This window comes from Procambarus clarkii, chromosome 36 (assembly GCF_040958095.1).
Source record: "Procambarus clarkii isolate CNS0578487 chromosome 36, FALCON_Pclarkii_2.0, whole genome shotgun sequence".
NCBI classification, from domain to species: Eukaryota; Metazoa; Arthropoda; class Malacostraca; order Decapoda; family Cambaridae; genus Procambarus; species Procambarus clarkii.
In genome coordinates, this window is record NC_091185.1 from 31,610,138 (window position 1) to 31,636,923 (window position 26,786).

At 39.1% G+C, this 26,786-nt stretch overlaps 1 protein-coding gene across 1 annotated transcript in view; it reads right to left on the reverse strand.

Moving 5' to 3' along the window:
* Positions 1 to 26,786, reverse strand: part of LOC138371631 (techylectin-5B-like) — a gene marked incomplete at its 3' end in the record, with an annotated part of 122,696 nt that overhangs the window by 62,214 nt on the left and 33,696 nt on the right. Inside the window, 2 exon segments of the mRNA XM_069336631.1 lie at positions 2,277 to 2,330; positions 19,842 to 19,886. Coding sequence (XP_069192732.1) covers positions 2,277 to 2,330; positions 19,842 to 19,886 — 99 coding nt within the window.

A 26,786-nucleotide genomic window follows, 5' to 3' on the forward strand; every position in this document is an offset into this window, starting at 1 on the left:
CATCTCTTTCTAGGCGTTTAACGATGCATAAGCAACAGGGCTCCATTAAGGAACATATAATCTCTTCCCACAACCAAACCATCGCCAGAGAAATACTAGTAAACAACACAGAAATCATCGATAGATACAGCGATAGCAGGCGGCTTGACGTTTGCGAGGCACTACACATCAAGAAGTCAACACCAGCAATCAACAGCCAATTAATGCACAACTATATTCTACCCACCTCAAGACTCCGCTCCAATATAGAAGCATCAAGAAATATGGACCAATAGGCTTTCTACAAACACTTCTATTCAATACCCATTGTTTCGTGTTCTGTCTTGTGTTGATGAAATTAATACCCTATTAATGCCACCTCTTGTTCTGTCTTGTGTTGATGAAATTAATACCCTATTAATGCCACCTCACTCAAATGTAGATATAAAATCGGAGATGCGTAAGTTCTATTCAGTTGTGTATTTGTAAACTAAAGTCTTTGAAAATGTAATAAGTTTTACGAAACGCGCTCGTGTCGCGTCAGACTAGAAATAAAAATGAATTTTGGAGAATTGATTTTTGATTTACCTCCAACAGTGAAAAGAAATGTACGAAAGATTGAGAAAATTCGTGTTAGAATTATTAATCTTACTTTTTCGGTCATATTTAATAATATATATATATATATATATATATATATATATATATATATATATATATATATATATACTATATATCTTACTTTTTCGGTCATATTTAATAAAATATATATATATATATATATATATATATATATATATATATATATATATATATATATATATATATATATATATATATATATATATATATATATATATATATTTTATTAAATATGACCGAAAAAGTAAGATTAATAATTCTAACACGAATTTTCTCAATCTTTCGTACATTATGCTTCACTGTTGGAGGTAAATCAAAAATCACTTCTCCAAAATTCATTTTTATTTCTAGTCTGACGCGACACGGGCGCGTTTCGTAAAACTTATTACATTTTCAAAGACTTCACAAATACACAACTGATTAGAACTTGCGTTTCCCTGATTTTATATCTACATTTGAGTGAGGTGGGAAGGGTGATGTGGCATTACATTTGAGTAAGGTGGGAAGGATGATGTGGCATTAGAGGATATTAATAGGGTATTAAAAGTATCAACACAAGACAGAACACGAAACAATGGATATTGAATAGAAGTGTTTGTAGAAAGCCTATTGGTCCATATTTCTTGATGCTTCTATATTGGAGCGGAGTCTTGAGGTGGGTAGAATATAGTTGTGCAATAATTGGCTGTTGATTGCTGGTGTTGACTTCTTGATGTGTAGTGCCTCGCAAACGTCTAGCCGCCTGCTATCGCTGTATCTATCGATGATTTCTGTGTTGTTTACTAGGATGTTGTTTACTAGTTTACTAGGATTTAGAAATCCTAGTAAACAACACAGAAATCATCGATAGATACAGCGATAGCAGGCGGCTAGACGTTTGCGAGGCACTACACATCAAGAAGTCAACACCAGCAATCAACAGCCAATTATTGCACAACTATATTCTACCCACCTCAAGACTCCGCTCCAATATAGAAGCATCAAGAAATATGGACCAATAGGCTTTCTACAAACACTTCTATTCAATATCCATTGTTTCGTGTTCTGTCTTGTGTTGATACTTTTAATACCCTATTAATATCCTCTAATGCCACATCATCCTTCCCACCTTACTCAAATGTAATGCCACATCACCCTTCCCACCTCACTCAAATGTAGATATAAAATCAGGGAAACGCAAGTTCTAATCAGTTGTGTATTTGTGAAGTCTTTGAAAATGTAATAAGTTTTACGAAACGCGCCCGTGTCGCGTCAGACTAGAAATAAAAATGAATTTTGGAGAAGTGATTTTTGATTTACCTCCAACAGTGAAGCATAATGTACGAAAGATTGAGAAAATTCGTGTTAGAATTATTAATCTTACTTTTTCGGTCATATTTAATAAAATATGTCTACAGGAAAGACTGCTACCAAAATATACTAATATATATATATATATATATATGCAAATGACAATCACGAAACCACTATATGTTGTTTGACATATATGTTGTTTAATAGTTATGTTGAACGCTTCATGTTGTGAAGTGTATAACATATATATGAACAGTAACTAGCTGATGTAAACTTCTATCCATCGTGTGAAAAGTTTAGTTCAGCTGGCTATTCTGTCTGAATAAATGTCTAAACAGGGTGACTCTGAAATAATGATTTACCTTTGACTGCATCTTGGAAGACAACACGATCATTCTCTAAAATGGCAGCAATTTCTGAGGGAAAGAAAGAAAACACGTGAATATAGTACCTCTTATTAAATTCCAATCTGTTACCTACTCTGATTCAATTTTACATTACTAAATCCATTCATCCGGTTGAAATTGGTTAGGCTAAATATGAACAGATGGGTCCCTATATTAAAATAATTAAATAACAGAATACTGAAATATGAGTCAAATATTTGTGTTGTAAAAATATATTTGTAAAACTATTTATTCACATATGATAATATGAGTCTGTGTGTTTTTGTGCCCATATGTATGTGAGGGTGTTTTTATGTTATCAAAGACGTGCTCGCTTATATGTGTTTGCATAATCGAGTCTTTTAACTAAATGTACCTGCAAAGATTTTCCTCAAGTTCTTCAAATCAACAAATTTTCTTTTGAAAATATATTATATTTTTGCCAAAATAACAGCCACTTGTAACCGGTACTTTATTTCTTCCTGACATCTCTATGGATCATATTCATCCCGTTAACCTATTCCTTACAAACTTTTCCCTTGTTATATATTTTTAATAGCTTGTTTATTCCTTTTTTCGATTTCTATAACAGTTTGTAGCTTCATATTCTTCCCTATATCAAGTGTTGTAAATGTTCCCTGAGCACATTTAGTATTAGCTCATGTCGCATTTCCTCGTCAATGCCAGTTGAATATATCTGAATTTCTTCTTAGAAATATGACATTTTTTTAAATGTATATATCATGCCGGGTCTGCAGACTCAAGACTGTTTCCCATAAAATCAATCAACAACATTTTTTTTATTTAAATATACAAGAGTTCTTCCATTCTTGTACAGCCACTAGCATAAATAGCGTTTCAGGCAAGTCATTAATCCTAATATTCCCTGGAATATGACCTGCAAAATCGTTTAAAAACCAAGTACCCATTTTACTGTAGTGTAACTAGAAGCAATCAGTTTGGGATTTTTTAGTGATTCCTTCCAGTCACACTCGGTTTTAGTTACCTCAGCGACTGATTGCTTCCAATCACAGTCGTTTATATTTATCTCGGTGTTACTATTGCTGCCGCTAATGGTCTGTTTAAGTTACCCGATGAGTGATTGCTTCCAGTCATAGTCGTGTTTAGTTCCCTCGATGATATGTTTGCTTCTAATCATGGAAGCTATTGTATTCTATTTAAGTTAATTGTATTTTATTTAAGTTAATGGTATTTTAGTTAAATAATGATATTTTTAAGTTACCTCGGCGAGTGATGGCTTCCAGTCACAGTCGTTTTTTGTTACCTTGGCGACGCACAAGTATAACTACACCTAACGTTCTATGACGTCATAAGCCAGCAGGACTTCATCTTCCTCATTAAGTCCATTTTCCATAATTAAATATTTAATCCCATTTTCATAGTTATTCCTATCTTATATATTTACCCTAGAAGATTAAAGGGCTGTGCCTTCTGTCATCCCTAATGTTGACCAGATTGTTGTTGTGAACATTAGGGATGCCTTGGCATCACTAATGTTCGTCATCACCCAGTCACCCTTTATCTTCCCTGAATAAGTCCCTTTTCTGTGATGGGGTATTTGACCCCATGTTTTAGTATATAATGTTAAATCCCATTTTAAATTATTATTTCTGGTTAAAGAACGCATACCGAACATAAGAATAAAATTGCAGAGAGCCTTTTTGGAGGGCCTTACATAAGAACATGAGAATAAAGGTAACTGCAGAAGGCCTATTGGCACATACGAGGGAGCTTCTATCTATAACCACCCAATCCCACTCATATACATGCCCAACCCCCGCTTGAAACAATCGAGGGACCCCACATCCACCACGTTACGCGGTAATTGGTTCCACAAATCAACAACCCTGTTACCGAACCAGTATTTACCCAAATCTTTCCTAAATCTAAACTTATCCAATTTATATCCATTGTTTCGTGTTCTGTCTTGTGTTGATACTTTTAATACCCTATTAATATCCCCTTTGTTACATAAGAACATAAGAACAAAGGTAACTGCAGAAGGCCTATTGGCCCATACGAGGCAGCTCCTATATATAACCCCCCAATCCCACTCATATATATGTCCAACCCGCGCTTGAAACAATCGAGGGACCCCACCTCCACCACGTTACGCGGTAATTGGTTCCACAAATCAACAACCCTGTTACCGAACCAGTATTTACCCAAGTCTTTCCTAAATCTAAACTTATCCAATTTATACCCAATGTTTCGTGTTCTGTCTCGAGTTGATACTTTTAATACCCTATTAATATCCCTTTTGTTATGTCCATTATTAAGTATTAAGAAGTCCTCGTCTTGGCAAGTTGTGAAAGACAGGGGTCTTAAGAAGACCTAGGCAAAACCGACAACTAATAGCCTACACCTAAGGACTTTTAACGCATTTGACGTATTAGAGGACGAGTGCTGTGTTGAACCTGTTGTTCAACGAGGTGGCAAAGACAAAGTAACGAGGAGCATTGAAGTGCAGGTCCCTCAAACTGCTCGAAAGGAAAAGGGAGAATCGAAGCGAATTTTGGTTGTGAGAGATTCCCAGGTAAGGTATTTAGACAGAACGTTTTGTGCCAGAGATAGGGGGAACAGATTAAGGGTTTGCTATCCGGGAGCTGGAATTGGTGATATTGTTGGAAACATGAATGATATTATGACAGAAAATGGGAACAAACCCATTATTTATATTAGTACAGGGGGTAATGATGTTGGACGAGTTAGGAGTGAGGAACTAATACAGAGATTCAGGACAGCCATTGAATTAGTTAGGAGCAAGGATCATATGTGGCATTCTTCCAAGAAAGGGAGTGGGAAATGAATGGATGTCGAGGGCAATTGGTATCATTTGCCGGCTGGAAAGATATTGCAAATCAAATGCAATATCTTTCATAGACAACTGGGAACATTTCGATGGAAGAAATGAAATGTATGCTCGTGATGGGGTGCATCTATCGAGGGCTGGGGTTGTTGCTGTTGCGAACTCGTTGGAAGAAGTGGTTAGAGGTGTTTGTTTGGGTTTAAACTGTTAGTAGATAGTGGTATGGGAATTGATTTGGAGGAAGGAGGTAATAAAAGTATGTGTTTGTGGGAGAAAGGAATTGGCAAAATGATCAGGGAAAGATCAGCACGTCAGGTGCTGTCACAATGAGAGGTTGTGTTAGCTGGAGCTCTGGAGTAACATTATTATTGCAATAATGGAAGGATTAGTGAAGGATTTGGTGAGTCTGGTTGGAGCTCTGAGAGCAGAGATGGATTCTCTGCGGGAGGAGGTACGATGGCTGAGACTTCAGAAGGAAACGAAGGAGGAGACCAGTGTTGACGAGACCTCATCGTGGAGAGTCGTGAAGGACAGGGGTCTTAAGAAGACCTTGAGAAGGCCGCCTACAGACGCCCTAAGGACAGCAAATTCATTTGCCGTGTTGGAGGACGAGTGCTGTGGTGCGCCTGCAGCGAGGAAATCAGCGAGGAGCGGCGGTGCGCAGGCCCCTCAGGCTGCTCAGAAAGTTAAGGAGGAACCAAAGCGAATTTTGGTTGTGGGAGATTCCCAGGTGAGGTATTTAGACAGAACGTTTTGTGCCAGAGATAGGGGGAACAGATTAAGGGTTTGCTATCCGGGAGCTGGAATTGGTGATATTGTTGGAAACATGAATGATATTATGACGGGAAATGGGAACAAACCCATTATTTGTATTAGTGCAGGGGGTAATGATGTTGGGCGAGTTAGGAGTGAGGAACTAATACTGAGATTCAGGACAGCCATTGAATTAGGAGCAAGGGAGGAATCCCGATCATATGTGGCATTCTTCCAAGAAAGGGAGTGGGAAATGAATGGATGTCGAGGGCACTTGGTGTCAATTGCCGGCTGGAAAGATATTGCAAATCAAATGCAATATCTTTCATAGACAACTGGGAACACTTCTATGGAAGAAATAAAATGTATGCTCGTGATAGGGTGCATCTATCGAGGGCTGGGGTTGTTGCTGTGGCGAACTCGTTGGAACCAGTGGTTAGAAGTGTTTGTTTGGGTTTAAACTGTTAGTAGATAGTGGTATGGGAATTGATTTGTAGGAAGGAGGTAATAAAAGTATGTGCTCATGGGAGAAAAGAATTGGCAAAATGATCAGGGAAAGGAAAGGGCCTCAAAATAACAATTCACTTAGGATATATTACACTAACAGTAGAAGTCTAAGAAATAAAATTAATGAATTAAATGCTCCTGTCTGCACAGAAAAAATAGATTTTATTGCACTTACCGAAACGTGGATGAATGTAGAAAATAGAGAACTATTAGCTGAATATCAGATAAATGGATTAAAATATTTCACACAGATAGATATATTAGACGAGGAGGGGGAGTAGCCATATATGTTAGGGACAATTTGAAATGTAGTCTCAAAGAGGGAATTAAAACTGAGCCACACACAGAAACTATTTGGATAGAATTAAACGAAAAAGCAAATAATATTATAATTGGAGTTATATATAGGCCACCAAATTTAGACAGAATGGAAGCAAAGCATCTATGGGATGAAATATCTAGAGCATCTAGATCTAACAGTGTTTATGTCATGGGTGACTTTAATTTTAGTGGAATAAACTGGGTGAACAAAACAGGGAATAGTGAAGCAGAAGATTTTCTAGAATTAATTGACGATTGCTTTCTTACGCAACACATTAAGGAACCAACACGGGAAAAAAATATTTTAGATTTAGTGTTAACTAACAGGGAAATACAAATTAATGACATCGAAATAGGGAGTGAGCTAGGGAACAGTGATCACAAAGTAATTAGATTTAGCATAGAATGGAATAGACCTGTAGGAGAAAATTCTGTTAAAGTGCCAGATTTTCGAAAAGCTGATTTTAATAGCCTAAGAAAATTTTTGGGTCAAATTGATTGGAAAGTCTTGGGTATGGGGTGTGGGCCGGTCTTGGAGCGAGACATGATCCCAGCAATAGGTGACTTAAATGGGGATTTCGATGTGGATTCAATATATAACTTATTTAAGAATATTCTAAACAAAGCATAGGAACGTAGTATACCATACAAATTGAATAGATCGAATACTAATGACCCAAAGTGGATAACAAAGAATTTGAAGAACCTTATAGGTAAAAAGAGAGCTTGGTACAAAAGGATTAAAAATGGGGAGGTCATTTTAGAACAGGAATTCGTACAACTGGTTAGAAATGTTAAAAAAAAGATAAAAAAAGCAAAAAGAAACTATGAAGTTCGCATAGCAGGGCAAGCAAAGACAAATCCTAAAGGTTTTTTTCAGATATATCGTACTAAGACTAGGGAAAGGATAGGTCCATTAAAAACTGAGACAGGTCAAATAACAGATAGTGATGAAGAGATGAGTAGTATTTTTAATAAATATTTTGTATCTGTATTTACTAAAGAGGAACTTAACAATATGCCTTCAGCCGAACAAGTCTATGTGGGTGGGGACGAGGACAGGTTGACGAGTTTAGCAGTTACCAGGGAGGATGTTCTTCAACAAATAGTAAAACTCAAACCAAACAAATCCCCAGGGCCGGATGAAGTGTTTGCCAGGATACTTAAAGAATGCAAAGAGGAGCTTTGTGACCCACTGTCAACCATATTTAATAAATCAATAGAGTTAGGCAGAGTGCCAGAGTTTTGGAAAGTTGCTAACGGTGAAAGTTTATCTAACGTAAAGATACGATGCCATATGAAAGACTGATTAAAAAAATAGAGGCTCATGGTATTGGAGGTGCTATATTTACTTGGATTAGGGCATGGCTATTCCAAAGGAAACAGAGAGTTAGTATAAATGGGGTGAAGTCAGGGTGGGAAAATGTTGTAAGTGGAGTGCCTCAGGGCTCTGTCCTGGGACCTCTGTTGTTTATAATATATATCAATGATTTAGATTCAGGTTTGAGTAGCAACATTTGCAAATTTGCCGATGATACAAAAATCGGCAGGGAAATTAACACGGAAGAAGACTCACTATCACTTCAAGTTGATCTAAATCGGGTTTTGAAATGGTCAGAGGATTGGCAGATGCAGTTTAATGCTGATAAATGTAAAGTTTTGAGGCTAGGTAATGATGATAGAGTTACAAGATACGAGCTAGATGGTGTTGAGATTGTGAAGTCGAATTCCGAAAGGGATCTGGGAGTTATGATAAGAATTTAAAACAAAAGGATCAGTGCATGAATTTTCTTAATAAGGCAAATAGGACACTGGGATTTATTAATCGAAGCGATAGTAACAAGACACCTTGTGTGGTTCTTCAGCTATATCTTGCTCTGGTTAGGCCCCATTTAGATTATGCAGTTCAGATTTGGTCGCTGTACTATAGAATGGATATAAATTCACTTGAAGTGGATGAATGGACATAACAAATGAGATAATAATAGGGTATTAAAAGTATCAACACAAGACAGAACGCGAAACAATGGGTATAAATTGGATAAGTTTAGATTTAGGAAAGACTTGGGTAAATACTGGTTCGGTAACAGGGTTTTTGATTTGTGGAACCAATTACCGCGTAAGGTGGTAGAGGGGGACCCTTGATTGTTTCAAGCTCAGGTTGGACAAGTATATGAGTGGGATTGGGTGGTTATAGATAGAAGCTGCCTCGTATGGGCCAATAGGCCTTCTGCAGTTACCTTTGTTCTTATGTTCTTATGTTCTTATGCTAATGTGATACCAGTTTTTAAGAAAGGAGATAGATCACTTGCGTCTAACTATCGACCAATTAGCCTAACGTCTATTGTGGGAGAGTTACTCGAATCTATAATAGCAAATAAAATTCGTCTTCATCTTGAAAAACATAAATTAATAATTGAGTCGCAACGTGGTTTTATAAATGGCCGTTCATGTTTAACAAATTTGTTATCTTTTTTTCTAGCATAGTTGAGGCAGTTGATAGTGGTAAGGATTGTGATGTTGTGTACCTTGACTTTAGCAAAGCTTTTGATACAGTGCCACATGAAAGACTGATTAAAAAGATAGAGTCTCATGGTATTGGGGGTGCTATATTAAGCTGGATTAGGGCATGGCTATACCAAAGGAAACAAAGAGTTAGTATAAATGGAATCAAGTCAGAGTGGGAAAATGTTGTAAGTGGAGTGCCTCAAGGCTCTGTCCTGGGACCTTTGTTGTTTATAATATATATAAATGATTTAGATTCAGGTTTGAGTAGCAACATTTGCAAATTTAAGAACATAAGAACAAAGGTAACTGCAGAAGGCCTATTGGCCCATACGAGGCAGCTCCTATTTATAACCACCCAATCCCACTCATATACTTGTCCAACCCTCGCTTGAAACAATCGAGGGACCCCACCTCCAGCACGTTACGCGGTAATTGGTTCCACAAATCAACAACCCTGTTACTGAACCAGTATTTATCCAAGTCTTTCCTAAATCTAAACTTATCCAATTTATACCCATTGTTTCGTGTTGTCTTGTGTTGATACTTTTAATACCCTATTAATATCCCCTTTGTTATATCCATTCACCCACTTGTAAACCTCTATCATGTCACCCCTAACTCTTCGCCTTTCCAGTGAATGCAACTTAAGCTTTGTTAATCTTTCTTCATATGAAAGATTTCTAATTTGGGGAATTAACTTAGTCATCCTACACTGGACACGTTCAAGTGAATTTATATCCATTCTATAATATGGCGACCAAAACTGAACTGCATAATCTAAATGGGGCCTAACTAGAGCAAGATATAGCTTGAGAACCACACCAGGTGTTTTGTTACTAACGCTGCGATTAATAAATCCAAGTGTCCGATTTGCCTCATTACGAACATTTATGCATTGATCCTTTTGTTTTAAATTCTTACTAATCATAACTCCCAGATCCCTTTCGCAATCCGACTTCGCAATCTCAACACCATCTAGCTCGTATCTTGTAACTCTATCATCATTACCTAACCTCAGAACTTTACATTTATCAGCATTAAACTGCATCTGCCAATCCTTTGACCATTTCAAAACCCTATCTAGATCAACTTGAAGTGATAGTGAGTCCTCCTCCGAATTAATTTCCCTACCGATTTTCGTATCATCGGCAAATTTGCAAATGTTGCTACTCAAACCTGATTGATTGATTGATTGATAAAGATTAAGCCACCCAAGAGGTGGCACGGGCATGAATAGCCCGTAAGTGGTAATTTTTTTTTTCTCAGTATTCTGAGGTTGCATTTAACCATCAAGCTGTTATCGCGGGGGAGGATAATGCTTCACAGTCTTTATGAGGGTGTCCAGCTACTGGACACTCAAACCTGAATCTAAATCATTTATATATATTATAAACAACAGAGGTCCCAAGACAGAGCCTTGAGGCACTCCACTTACAACATTTTCCCACTCTGACTTGATCCCATTTATACTAACTCTCTGTTTCCTTTGGTATAGCCATGCCCTAATCCAGCTTAATATAGCACCCCCAATACCATGAGACTCTATCTTTTTAATCAGTCTTTCATGTGGCACTGTATCAAAAGCTTTGCTAAAGTCAAGGTACACAAAATCACAATCCTTACCACTATCAACTGCCTCAACTATGCTAGAATAAAAAGATAACAAATTTGTTAAACATGAACGGCCATTTATAAAACCACGTTGCGACTCAATTATTAATTTATGTTTTTGAAGATGAAGACGAATTTTATTTGCTATTATAGATTCGAGTAACTTTCCCACAATAGACGTTAGGCTAATTGGTCGATAGTTAGACGCAAGTGATCTATCTCCTTTCTTAAAAACTGGTATCACATTAGCAACTTTCCAAAATTCTGGCACTCTGCCTGACTCTATTGATTTATTAAATATAGTTGACAGTGGGTCACAAAGCTCCTCTTTGCATTCTTTAAGCACCCTGGCAAACAATTCATCCGGCCCTGGGGATTTGTTTGGTTTGAGTTTTACTATTTGTTTAAGAACATCCTCCCTGGTAACTGCTAAACTCGTCAACCTGTCCTCATCCCCACCCACATAGACTTGTTCGGCTGAAGGCATATTGTTAAGTTCCTCTTTAGTAAATGCAGATACAAAATATTTATTAAAAATACTACTCATCTCTTCATCACTATCTGTTATTTGACCTGTCTCAGTTTTTAATGGACCTATCCTTTCCCTAGTCATAGTACGATATATCTGAAAAAAAAACTTTAGGATTTGTCTTTGCTTGCCCTGCTATGCGAACTTCATAGTTTCTTTTTGCTTTCCTTATCTCTTTTTTAACATTTCTAACCAGTTGTACGAATTCCTGTTTTAAAGTGACCTCCCCATTTTTAATCCTTTTGTACCAAGCTCTCTTTTTACTTATAAGGTTCTTCAAATTCTTTGTTATCCAATTTGGGTCATTAGTATTCGATCTATTCAATTTGTATGGTATACTACGTTCCTGTGCTTTGTTTAGAATATTCCTAAATATGTTATATATTGAATCCACATCGAAATCCCCATTTAAGTCACCTATCGCTGGGTTCATGTCTTGCTCCAAGACCGGCCCACACCCCATACCCAAGACTTTCCAATCAATTTGACTCAAAAAATTTCTTAGGCTATTAAAATCAGCTTTTCGAAAATCTGGCACTTTAACAGAATTTTCTCCTACTGGTCTATTCCATTCTATGCTAAATCTGATTTCTTTGTGATCACTGTTCCCTAGCTCACTCCCTATTTCGATGTCATTAATTTGTGTTTCCCTTTTAGTTAACACTAAATCTAAAATATTATTTTCCCGTGTTGGTTCCTTAATGTGTTGCGTAAGAAAGCAATCGTCAATTAATTCTAGAAAATCTTCTGCTTCACTATTCCCTGTTTGGTTCAACCAGTTTATTCCGCTAAAATTAAAGTCACCCATGACATAAATACTGTTAGATCTAGATGCTCTAGATATTTCATCCCATAGGTGCTTTGCTTCCATTCTGTCTAAATTTGGTGGCCTATATATAACTCCTATTATAATATTATTAGCTTTTTCGTTTAATTCTATCCAAATAGTTTCTGTGTGTGGCTCAGTTTTGATTCCCTCTTTGAGACTACATTTCAAATTGTCCCTAACATATATGGCTACTCCACCTCCTCGTCTAATATATCTATCTGTGTGAAATAGTTTAAATCCATTTATTTGATATTCAGCTAATAGTTCTCTATTTTCTACATTCATCCACGTTTCGGTAAGTGCAATAATATCTATTTTTTCTGTGCAGACAAGAGCATTTAATTCGTTAATTTTATTTCTTAGACTTCTACTGTTTGTGTAATATACCCTAAGTGAATTGTTATTTTGAGGCCCTTCTCTTCTACTTAGAGAATAACATATCATGACTGAGAATAACTTTTGATAGCTCTTAGAATAACTTTGATGTCTTAGAGAATACTTTAGATGTCTCTGAGAATAACTTTTATGAACGAAGATGTCTGAGATTAACTTTGATAGCTCAGAATAACTTTTGTGGACATGAGAATATCTTTGGATAACTCTGAGATTAACTTTAATGTCTTTGAAACAACTTTCATGAACGAGAGTGAGTTAGAGATTACCTTTGTTAACTCTGAGATCAACTTTGATGAACAAAAGTGAGTTAGAGATTACCTTTGATAACTCTAAGATTAACTTTTGGTGTGTTTGAGAGTGTCTTTGATGCCTCGAGAGGTGTCTTTGATGTCTTAAAGGATGTCTTTGATGTCTCAAAGGATGTCTTTGATGTCTCAAAGGATGTCTTTGAGTGCAACTTTGGTGTCTTTGAGTAAGTCCTTGATGTATTGAAGAGTGTCTTTGACTATATTTCTTACTTAACGACATATAATTTTAGTTAGGAACAATGATGAATATGACTATTTTAGCGAAGTGAAAGGTTACTTTAGTTAAGAACAGTGTTGGAAAGAAGCAACACATGACTATTTCAGATGAGAGAAGTGATATTTCAGTTAAGAAATGACAGGGAAACATGATGAAGTATCTATTTTTTTAGTTGACTGATGAATACTTTTAGTTAAGCAAAAAGACAAAACATGATGAACATGACTTTTCTGATGATTGGCGGATAATTTTTTAGATAAGAAATGACAATGAAATATGATGAACACGGTTATTTTCTGTTGACTATGGAATAAGTTTAGTTAGGAAATGATGAAAGTTATTATTTTTAGTTGAATGACGATGGATAAAGTTAGTTATGAACAGTGTTGGAAAGATTCCTTTGACAATTTTTAGCTAAGAGAAAGGTTGTTCTAGTTAAGAACTATGTTGAATGAGATTAATCCTGACTATTTTTGGTTGATTGGATAATAAGTTTAGTTGAGAAATGACGAAAGTGACTATGTTTTAGTTGATTGGCGAAAGATTTTTAGTTAAGAAATGTTAAATAACATGTAAGGGAATGAACACAGTGAACATACGGTGAACACAGAAAACATGTAAGAAAATGTTGATGAATAGAGTGAACATGCAGGGAATATGAACTTACAGAGAATATGAAAACATGATAAGGAACATAGGGAATACAAAGATTAACACTGAACATGTGAAGAACAAGCTAAGAACATTGAGAACATAAATATTGTGTATAAAAGTTATACAGAGAACATATGATGTACATGAAAAACATGACAAAAACATAATGAACATACGAGGAAAATGGTAGAAAACAGAAAACAGGTGAAAAAATTTGAACTGAGCTTGCTGCGAACATTTGTAGAACATGGAGTGAACACAGATAACATGGAAAAAATGTGAAGAACACAGCTGAATATAGAGAAAATAAGCAAATGCAGTATGATTATTGAAGGTTTGGATACGTTGGGGATGAGAAGGTAAGGGAGGGAAAGGGTAATATGATTACTCTGACAAAGAGTTAGGCTGGAGAGGGACTTGATCGGATATATTTATGTTCAATGATCTAAGCCAGAGGAAATGGAGCTTGGCTAATGTCCTGATTAATTTTACTAGGTTAGAAATAAGGTGATCTTAAATCTTGGGTGATTTAGTTGGAAAATAAAGAGCTTGTATAAAATGAGATAAGTGGGGAACAAGAGTTGAAACTCGGTAACTGAACTGGCTTTATTTACTATGTCTGAAAATGTAGTTGGATGTTTAAATCTCAGGGGGATTTGGACTGATAGTAATGAATTTACAGGAGTGAACTTGGAGAGAGGACAAGAGCTAGAGTTTTATAATTGTTTACATCATATTTACTATGTCTGAAATACAGAGGGTAAACATTTCAGGGAAATTGATGGGTTATTTACAAATATACGAGAGAGAATTAAGGTGGGGACGAGAGCTGGAGCTTGATAACTGTTTTGATCTTATTTACGGTGTCTGAAATACAGAGGGTAAAAATTTGAGGGGAATTGATAGGATATTAACAAAGACTTGAGGGGGAAGTAGGGTAAGGGACGAGACCTGGAGCTCAGTAACTGACTTGATCTTATTTACTACGACAGAAATATGACTGTTTAAAATTTCAGGGGGATTGGACTGCTAGTAGCGAAAATGTGGTCTCTGTCAATTATGGGTCTTCAATTGGACTCTGATTAATTTCGATCATGAACTGGACTCTGAATATTTTGGCACAAAGTGGACTCTGGCAAATTTTCGGTATAAACTGGACTCTGATGAATTTTGCCCTCAAAGTGGCCTCTGGTCATTTTGGGTAAAAACTGGACTCTGATGAATTTCTGTCATTAATTGGACTCTGATTATTTTTGGGTATAAAATGGACTGTCAAATTTTCACAGATTACAGGACTCCGACGAATTTTGCTAGAAAACTGCACTCTGACGAATTTCTGTTGATAAATGAACTCTGATCATTTTTGGGTAAAAACTGGACTCTGATGAGTTTTGCTCTCAAAGTGGACTCTGTCAAATTTTCGGTATAAAACTTGACTCTAATGAAAATTGATCTGAAAATGGACTCTGACAAAATTTGCTAGAAAACTGAACTCGAATTTCTGAAACTGGCGTATTTCTGTTGATAATTGGACTCTGTTAATTTTCCGGGTAAACTTGACTCTGATTATTTCAGGCATAAACTGGACTTTGAATATTTTGGCCACAAAGTGAACTCTGATGAATTTTCGGTATAAAACTTGACTCTAATGAAAATTGATCTGAAAATGGACTCTGACGAAATTTGCTCACAAAGCGGACTCTAAATAATTTAGGTCAACAACTAGACTCTGAAGAATTTTGGTCTTTACAGGTGAAACAGCCGTAAATTGTTATAAAACACGAAATTTTCTAAAAAATTTCTTTAAGATTTTCCTACTTATTTTCATCATAAGAACTTTTAACAAACTTCTAAAGTCTCGGAAATTATTTTTTCTCATAAAGAAATCCTTACTTCAAAATCTGTAATTACCCAAATTCGCCTGAAAAACCTTACGCCTTAAACGGGAATTTCTAAAATTTACCTGAAAACCCTGTGCCACAAACAGGAATTTCCGATGTTGAAAACAGGCAAAATATGTCCGTAGATTTTACCTGGAAATGCTGTGACACAAACAGGAATTTGAATTTCTCCCATAAGAACTTTAACAAACTTGTATGAACTTATTTTCAGCATAAGAACTTTTAACAAACTTCTAAAGTCTCGGAAATTATTTTTCTCATAAGAATTCCTTAATCCCAAATCTGTGACTAGCTAAATTCACCTGAAAACCCCGAAGAGCCACAGGGGAATTTCTAAATTTACCTGAAAACCCTGGCTCACAAACAGGAATTTCTCCGATGTTGAAAACAGGCAAAATATGTCCGTAGATTTTACCTGGAAATGCTGTGACACAGACACAATATTTTCTAAAATATTTCTATAAGATTTTCCTACTTATTTTCCTCATAAGAACGCTTAACAAACCTCTAAAATCTCAGAAATTATGCTCCAATAAGAATTCCTTAATTCCAAATCTGTGACTAGCCAAATTCACCTGAAAACCCCGACGGTCTACACGTGATATTTCTAAATTTACCTGAAACCCGCGAAGACTCACAGGGGAATTTCTCCCAAAACAAAAATTCCCCTGTGAGTCTTCCTCCCTACTACTAATGTGTTGCGTAAGAAAGCAATCGTCAATTAATTCTAGAAAATCTTCTGCTTCACTATTCCCTGTTTTGTTCACCCAGTTTATTCCACTAAAATTAAAGTCACCCATGACATAAATATTGTTAGATCTAGATGCTCTAGATATTTCATCCCATAGATGCTTTGCTTCCATTCTGTCTAAATTTGGTGGCCTATATATAACTCCTATTATAATATTATTTGCTTTTTCGTTAAATTCTATCCAAATAGTTTCTGTGTGTGGCTCAGTTTTGATTCCCTCTTTGAGACTACATTTCAAATTGTCCCTAACATATATGGCTACTCCCCCTCCTCGTCTAATATATCTATCTGTGTGAAATAGTTTAAATCCATTTATTTGATATTCAGCTAATAGTTCTCTATTTTCTACATTCATCCACGTTTCGGTAAGTGCAATAATATCTATTTTTTCTGTGCAGACAAGAGCATTTAATTCGTTAATTTTATTTCATAGACTTCTACTGTTAGTGTAAAATACCCTAAGTGAATTGTTATTTTGAGGCCCTTCTCTTTTCCCTGATCATTTTGCCAATTCTTTTCTCCTACGAACACATACTTCTATTACCTCCTTCCTCCAAATCAATTCCCATACCACTATCTACTAACAGTTTAAACCCAAACAAACACCTCTAACCACTGGTTCCAACGAGTGCGCAACAGCAACAACCCCAGCCCTCGATAGATGCACCCCATCACGAGCATATATTTAATTTCTTCCATAGAAGTGTTCCCAGTTGTCTATGAAAGATATTGCATTTGATTTGCAATATCTTTCCAGCCGGCAAATGACACCAAGTGCCCTCGACATCCATTCATTTCCCACTCCCTTTCTTGGAAGAATGCCACATATGATCGGGATTCCTCCCTTGCTCCTAACTAATTCAATGGCTGTCCTGAATCTCTGTATTAGTTCCTCACTCCTAACTCGCCCAACATCATTACCCCCTGCACTAATACAAATAATGGATTTGTTTCCATTTCCCATCATAATATCATTCATGTTTCCAACAATATCACCAATTCCAGCTCCCGGATAGCAAACCCTTAATCTGTTCCCCCTATCTCTGGCACAAAACGTTCTGTCTAAATACCTCACCTGGGAATCTCCCACAACCAAAATTCGCCTCGGTACCTCCTTAAGTTTCTGAGCAGCCTGAGGAGCCTGCGCTCCGCCGCTCCTCGCTGATTTCCGTTCCAAGTGAACTGCAGGCTCACCACAGCACTCGTCCTCCAACACGGCAAATGAATTTGCTGTCCTTAGGGCGTCTGTAGGCGGCCATGTCAAGGTCATCTTAAGACCCCTGTCCTTCACGACTCTCCACGATGAGGTCCCGTCAACACTGGTCTCCTCCTTTGTTTCCTCCCGAAGTCTCAACCGTCGTACCTCCTCCCGCAGGGAATCCATCTCTGCTCCCAGAGCTCCAACCAGACTCACCAAATCCTTCACTAATCCTTCCATTATTGCAATAATAATGTTACTAATAATGTTGTTGGATGGATGCCAGCAGAAGGGCATGATGGTCGGAAGGTGAGTGGGCATCTACAGGAGTGGGTGTGGTGGCTGTTAGCCATCTAGTTCTCTATCATTTCTTCTTCCTTTTTTGGGCACATTTTTGAACCAGTTCCGTGTTGACTTTCTTTAGCCAAGACGCTTCCATGTCGTTTTCACCTATTAGATCCCTCCAAGAGATGTTTTGGAGTTCCTCTCATTCCTTGATATTCACCTCGAAGGTAATCAAGAAATTTATCATCATAAACCTTGATGTTTTTTTTTTTTTTGAATTTGCAGTCCATCTTAAAATATGGTGATCACATGAGGGGGTTAACTTTCTTCCCTACCTGAATTTCATCAATCATTACCTCTTCTGATGTTAGTACAAGATCTAGAATGTTGTTACTTCGTGTGAACTCTACCACATGCTGTATGAAAAAGACTCCTGAAACAGTCTGGAAATTGTTCTAGATTTCTGCATGTGATTGTGTAATATATACAATTAACTGCTCAATAAATATTAGAGTGTTCTTCAAGACATAAGAGCAAATATTTCCAAACAAATCAGCATTGGAAAATATGATTTCAGAACTTAATTAGAGTTCAGTTTAGTGTCATAAGTGACAGTTAACATTAAAGTATTCTTAAAAATATTAACAAAACTTCTATCATCAAAAGTAATAATTATGGTAAAACTTTAGAAAACCTCACTTAGACTTGCCTGCCATGCAGGTTATATCTGTTCCAAGTGACCTAAGAGTACATGGGTAATAATTTATGGTCACTGTTCAAGCTAGAAGGAAGGTAAATTAATTATATGCTTAATTATTAATTATTAATTACATAGAGCTGAGGAACAGTAATACCTGGAATACTGAGATATTACACAAACAATAATCAACGGTAAACAGGGAAATTTCCTGTAATTAGTTGAATTATTCGACAGTATGGAGACCTTCGACATATCTGAGGCCAGCTATCACATCCCAACACTACGGGGTGTTGTCATTGGTCTCTACTGAGACCCATATATAAGTGTTTCATTGTTATTTATATAAAATTATGCTTCTAATTTTTGTGTAACTGTTCAAGACATAACCATTGAGATCTATCATATTATCATGTTGGATTAATTTGTTTATTATTATTTAGTTGGTTTCTTGCCTGAAACGCTGTATGTATTAGTGGCTCTAGGCATAGTATACACAAGGTCTATCTAGAAATCCAACATTCTGTTTTAACTCATTTTGTATGTGTATACTTTAACCTGAATAAACCTTATTATTATTATTATATTGTCATCCACATTTCCGTGGAAAAAAATATTTAATTCACCTGAGCTCTAGGAGACTCAAGCCAAGGACCCCACGGGTGTGAGACCGAAGCTCTATTCACTCAGCTATGAGTGGTCTTAATATGGAAAGATTACAGAAGCAACTACTGCTGCTATGCAGGAATTTTCAATTTCCCCTGACTACTACTGAAGCGCACAGAAATTAGATTAGACGTTGAGGTGTAAGTCTCATCCTAATCACACACTCAGACCTTGACAAAGCACTGAGGAGAGTGCAAAAGACTTGGTGTAAATTCTTTACAAAAAAAATCACAAATACACAAGTGTGGGTTTTTATCCTATGTTATGATTATTATTATTATTATTATTATTATTATTATTATTATTATTATTATTATTATTATTATTATTATTATTATTATGACAAACATTAAACATGAAGATCTACTGTGAGCCAGTGTTGAGCAATTACCATAAAAATCTACGGTTTTATCATAGCAAATGATTTTTAATATGGCAAATGTGGAAATTCCATTATAACTGTAAACGAAATATTGAAAAGTAGAAATTATTTGAAAATTTAGCTTTTAAGGGACTAGCGGGAGTAAGATAGACTAAATCCCATAAGAAACCATATTTGAAAAGATGAACAGGTACTCACCAGAGGTGATGTTGACTTGTTGCTCATCCATCCATTTTCTTATTACTGAAAAGAAAAAGGCAATATATGAGTGTTTGGCTAAATTTCTTGAAATTTTGATATAGTGGATAATAAAATTTTTCTCTCTAGAACGTTACAATTTCCTACTATGGCACATAATTCCAATTTCCTTTAGAACCCATTTTCCTTATAAATAGCTTCTAATTTTTCAGAACACAATTATTATCATGACTATAGTTCCACCTGCCATGCTCCAGGTGGCTGCATGACATTTCGCTCTGGTTTTCTGAGGGTTAAACAACTACTGGACTAAGACACGAATATTGCCTGAACATTTGTATGTTAAATTTTGTTTTAGTTACCTAACTAACTAAATCTTATTATGATAGTTAAGTTAGTTATGGTTTTAGATGATTAGTTACTTATATATTATGTTTTTAAATTATTTCTCCTATTTTAATGTTGACTTAGAACATAAAACGTTAAATTTCCAGTGACATATACATATATAGCAAACAAGATTCTAAAACATTAGGAATCATAGGAAACGACGTAGCTCGCCCTGCCATCCTAACACTCTCATTCACACATATAATCACATCTCACCTCCAGATTATGTGGTTTGCATTTATATCGCTCTAACTTACATTCCGCCATTAATTATTCAACACGAATCAGTAATTAGAACAATAATAAACTTCACCTCCAGACAGCACTCGGGTTATCTTGAGTTGATTTCGGGGCTTTAGTGTCTCCGCGGCCTGGTCCTCGACCAGGCCTCCACCCTGAGGAAGCAGCCCGTGACAGCTGACTAACTACCAGGCACCTATTTACTGCTAGGTAACAGGGGCATCAGGATGAAAGAAACTCTGCCCATCGTTTCTCGCTGGCGCCCGGGATCGAACGCGGGACCATAGGATCACGCGACCAATGTGCTGTCCGCTCGGCCGGCCGGCTCCTGACCGGGTTACTTAAAATAATCTTTGAATATATTAAATATTGCGATTTAACAAAAGCAGAAATGCTGTGCATATCTTGTGTGCTTCACAAGGAAGCACACTACAGACACTCCACTGTGGAACGACCTTTCTAATGACAAAACAAACTATATTTCTCTAAACAAGTTTTAAAGAGAAACTAAGAACTAACTAATTAACTGTATGTAACCAACCTTACTCATTTCATCTCATTTGACATTTCGTCCTGACTTTTGATTGTATTGTGAACATTAATTACTAAATATATTCTGTTACTAAAAATGTCATGTCTACATATGATAAAAAGGTCATATGATACGTTTAATCTCTCCTTCAGTTTCAAATTACTTACTAAGTTGGTTCTGTTAAAAAAAAAAAATACAGTTTCCAAACAACACAAAATATATTGTTATTATTATCTAATTCAATTCATCAATTCATTATTGTTACCGTCTACTTTAGTCAGATATTTTACCCAATTAAACTTGTACATTGTTCAGCTAATTACATTTTAATTTATGCCCAAAATGCTCTGTGTATTAGTGGCTTCAGTCATTGTACTTGTCTGATCTATTAATCCTCTATTGTTCATGTATCTTATGTGTTGAGCGCACTCACGCTTAACAGATATATTATTGTCACAATATTATCACCGTTATAATGAGAACAAAGAGACATAATTCCTGATAAGCCCCGTCTCTAGATCCTCCACGGTCTCTGGATCCACCACTATATACAGATCCTCCACTGTCTATAGACCCTTCACTGCATCTAATCCCCTCCACTGTCTCTAGACCCACCACTGTCTCTAGACCATCCACTGTTTCTAGACCCACCACTGTCTATAGACCATCCACAGTCTCTAGACACTCCACTGTCTCTAGACCCTCTACTGTCTCTAGACCCTCTACTATCTCTAGACCCACCACTGTCTCTAGACCCTTCACTGTTTCTGGACCCTCTACTGTCTCTAGACCCTCCACTGTCTCTAGACCCTCCACTGTCTCTAGACCCACCACTGTCTCTAGACCATCCACTGTTTCTAGACCCACCACTGTCTATAGACCATCCACTGTCTCTAGACACTCCACTGTCTCTAGACCTTCCACTGTCTCTTGACCCTCCACTGTCTCTAAAACCTCCACTGTCTCTAGACCCTCTACTGTCTCTAGACCCTCTACTATCTCTAGACCCACCACTGTCTCTAGACCCTCCACTGTTTCTGGACCCTCTACTGTCTCTAGACCCTCCACTGTCTCTAGACCCTCCACTGTCTCTAGACCCTCCACTGTTTCTAGACCCTCCACTGTCTCTAGACCCTCTACTGTCTCTAGACTATCCACTGCCTCTAGACACTCTACTGTCTTTAGACCTTCCACTGTCTCTAAACCCTCTACCGTCTCTAGAACCTCTACTATCTCTAGACCCTCCACTGCCTCTAGACCATCCACTGTCTCTAGACCCTCCACTGTCTCTAGACACTCTACTGCCACTAGACCCTCCATTTTCTCTAGATCCTCCACTGCATCTAGACCCTCCATTTACCCTAGAACCTCGACTGTCTCTAGACCCACGACTGTCTCTAGACCATCGACTGTCTCTAGACTCTCTACTGTCTGTCTCTAGACCCTCTACTGTCTCTAGACACTCTACTGTCTCTAGACCCTCAACTGCCTCTAGATGCTCTACTGTTCCTAGACCCTGCACTGTCTCTAGACCCTCCACTGTCTCTAAACCCTACAATGTCTCTTGACCATCCACTGTCTCTAAACCCTCCACTGTCTCTAGACCCTCTACTATCTGTAGACCCTCCACAGCCTCTAGACCCCCCACTGTCTCTAGACCCCTCCACTGTCTCTAGACCCCTCTACTGTCTCTAGACCCTCTACTGTCTCCAGACCATCCACTGTCAATAGACACTCCTCTGTCTCTAGACTCACTACTGTCTCTAGACCCTACACTGTCAAAAGACACTCCACTATCTCTAGACCCTCCACTGCCTCTAGACCCTCCACTGTCTCTAGACCCCTCCACTGTCTCTAGACCCCTCTTCTCACTCTAGACCCTCTTCTGTCCCTAGACCCTCTACTGTCTCTAGACGCTCTACTATCTCCAGACCCTCTACTGTCTCTAAACTCTTCACTGTCACTAGACCCTCAACTATCTTTAGACCCTCCACTGTCCCTAGACCCTCCACTGTGTCTAGAACCTCCACTGTCTCAAGACCCTCCACTGTCTCTACACCCTCCACTGTCTCTAGACCCTCCACTGTCTCTAGAACCTCCACTGTCTCTAGAACCTCCACTGTCTCTAGACCCTCCACTGTCTCTGGACCCTCCACTGTCTCTAGACCCTCCACTGTCTCTAGACTCCCTACTGTCTGTCTCTAGACCCTCTACTGTCTCTAGACACTCTACTGTCTCTAGACCCTCCACTGCCTCTAGATGCTCTACTGTTCCTAGACACTGCACTGTCTCTTGACCCTCCAGTGTCTCTAAACCCTCCAATGTCTCTTGACCATCCACTGTCTCTAAACCCTCCACTATCTCTAGACCCTCTACTATCTCTAGACCCTCCACAGCCTCTAGACCCCCACTGTCTCTAGACCCCTCCACTGTCTCAAGACCCCTCTACTGTCTCTAGACCCTCTACTGTCTCCAGACCATCCACTGTCAATAGACACTCCACTGTCTCTAGACTCACTACTGTCTCTAGACCCTACACTGTCAAAAGACACTCCACTATCTCTAGACCCTCCACTGCCTCTAGACCCTCCACTGTCTCTAGACCCCTCCACTGTCTCTAGACCCCTGGTCTCACTCTAGACCCTCTTCTGTCCCTAGACCCTCTACTGTCTCTAGACGCTCTACTATCTCCAGACCTTCTACTGTCTCTAAACTCTTCACTGTCACTAGACCCTCAACTATCTTTAGACCCTCCACTGTCCCTAGACCCTCCACTGTGTCTAGAACCTCCACTGTCTCAAGACCCTCCACTGTCTCTACACCCTCCACTGTCTCTAGACCCTCCACTGTCTCTAGAACCTCCACTGTCTCTAGAACCTCCACTGTCTCTAGACCCTCCACTGTCTCTGGACCCTCCACTGTCTCTAGACCCTCCACTGTCTCTAGACTCTCTACTGTCTGTCTCTAGACCATCGACTGTCTCTAGAATCTCTACTGTCTGTCTCTAGACCCTCTACTGTCTCTAGACACTCTACTGTCTCTAGACCCTCAACTGCCTCTAGATGCTCTACTGTTCCTAGACCCTGCACTGTCTCTAGACCCTCCACTGTCTCTAAACCCTACAATGTCTCTTGACCATCCACTGTCTCTAAACCCTCCACTGTCTCTAGACCCTCTACTATCTGTAGACCCTCCACAGCCTCTAGACCCCCCACTGTCTCTAGACCCCTCCACTGTCTCTAGACCCCTCTACTGTCTCCAGACCATCCACTGTCAATAGACACTCCTCTGTCTCTAGACTCACTACTGTCTCTAGATCCTACACTGTCAAAAGACACTCCACTATCTCTAGACCCTCCACTGCCTCTAGACCCTCCACTGTCTCTAGACCCCTCCACTGTCTCTAGACCCCTCTTCTCACTCTAGACTTTCTTCTGTCCCTAGACCCTCTACTGTCTCTAGACGCTCTACTATCTCCAGACCTTCTACTGTCTCTAAACTCTTCACTGTCACTAGACCCTCAACTATCTTTAGACCCTCCACTGTCCCTAGACCCTCCACTGTGTCTAGAACCTCCACTGTCTCAAGACCCTCCACTGTCTCTACACCCTCCACTGTCTCTAGACCCTCCACTGTCTCTAGAACCTCCACTGTCTCTAGAACCTCCACTGTCTCAAGACCCTCCACTGTCTCTGGACCCTCCACTGTCTCTAGACCCTCCACTGTCTCTAGACTCTCTACTGTCTGTCTCTAGACCCTCTACTGTCTCTAGACACTCTACTGTCTCTAGACCCTCCACTGCCTCTAGATGCTCTACTGTTCCTAGACACTGCACTGTCTCTTGACCCTCCACTGTCTCTAAACCCTCCAATGTCTCTTGACCATCCACTGTCTCTAAACCCTCCACTGTCTCTAGACCCTCTACTATCTCTAGACCCTCCACAGCCTCTAGACCCCCACTGTCTCTAGACCCCTCCACTGTCTCTAGACCCCTCTACTGTCTCTAGACCCTCTACTGTTTCCAGACCATCCACTGTCAATAGACACTCCACTGTCTCTAGACTCACTACTGTCTCTAGCCCCTACACTGTCAAAAGACACTCCACTATCTCTAGACCCTCTTCTGTCCCTAGACCCTCTACTGTCTCTAGACGCTCTACTATCTCCAGACCTTCTACTGTCTCTAAACTCTTCACTGTCACTAGACCCTCAACTATCTTTAGACCCTCCACTGTCCCAAGACCCTCCACTGTGTCTAGACCCTCCACTGTCTCTAGAACCTCCACTGTCTCAAGACCCTCCACTGTCTCTAGACTCTCCACTGTCTCTGGACCCTCTACTGTCTCTAAACCCTCCACTGTCTCTAGACTCTCTACTGTCTGTCTCTAGACCCTCTACTGTCTCTAGACCCTCTACTGTCTCTAGACACTCTACTGTCTCTAGACCCTCCACTGTCTCTAGAACCTCCACTGTCTCTAGACCCTCCACTGTCTCTGGACCCTCCACTGTCTCTAGACCCTCAACTGTCTCTCGACGCTCCACTGTCTCTAGAACCTCCACTGTCTCTATAGACCCTCCACTGTCTCTGGACCCTCCACTGTCTCTAGACCCTCCACTGTCTCTAGACTCTCTACTGTCTGTCTCCAGACCCTCTACTGTCCCTAGACCCTCTACTGTCTCTAGACATTCTACTGTCTCTAGACCCTCCACTGTCTCTAGAACCTCCACTGTCTCTAGACCCTCCACTGTCTCTAGACTCTCCACTGTCTCTAGACCCTCCACTGTCTCTAGAACCTCCACTGTCTCTAGACCCTTCACTGTCTCTGGACCCTCCACTGTCTCTAGACCCTCCACTGTCTCTAGACCCTCCACTGTCTCTCGACGCTCCACTGTCACTAGTCCCTCCACTGCCTCTAGACCCTCTACTCTTTCTAGACCCTCCACTGTCTCTAGTCTCTCCACTGTCACTAGCCCCTCCACCGTCTCTAGACCCTCTACTTTCACTAGATTCTCGACTGTCTCTAGACCTCTACTGTCACTAGTCACTCTACTGTCTCAAGATCCTCTACTGGCTCTAGACCGTCAACAGTTTCTAGACCTTCAACTTTATAACCTATACTGTCACTAGTCCCCCAACTATCTCTCGACCCTCTACTGTCTCTAGACCCTCCACTGTCTCTAGACCCTCCACTGTCTCTAGACCCTCCACTGTGTCTAGACACTCCTGTATCTCTAGACCCTCCAGTGTCTCTAGACCCTCCACTGTCTCTAGACCCTCTACGGTCTCTAGACCCTCCACTGTCTCTAGACCCTCCACTGTCTCTAGACCCTCTACGGTCTCTAGACCCTCCACTGTCTTTAGACCCTCCACTCTCTCTAGACCCTCCACTGTCTCTAGACTCTCCTCTGTCATTAGCCCCTCTACTGTCTCTAGACAGTTTACTTTCACTAGATTCTCGTCTGTCTCTAGACCCTCTACTGTCACTAGTCCCTCTACTGTCTCTAGATCCTACACTGGCTCTAGACCGTCAATTGTCTTTCATCCCTCAACTTTCTCTATACCCTCTACTGTCACTAGTCCCCGCCCCCACTGTCTCTAGACCCTCTACTGTCTCTAGACCCTCAAATATCTCTAGACTCTCTACTGTCTCTAAACTTTCTACTGTTTCTAGACCCTCTACTATCTCTAGACCCCTCTAATGCCTCTAAACTCTCCACTGTCTCTCGACCCTCTACTATCTCTAGACCCTCCACTGTCCCTAGACCCTCATTTGTCTCTATAC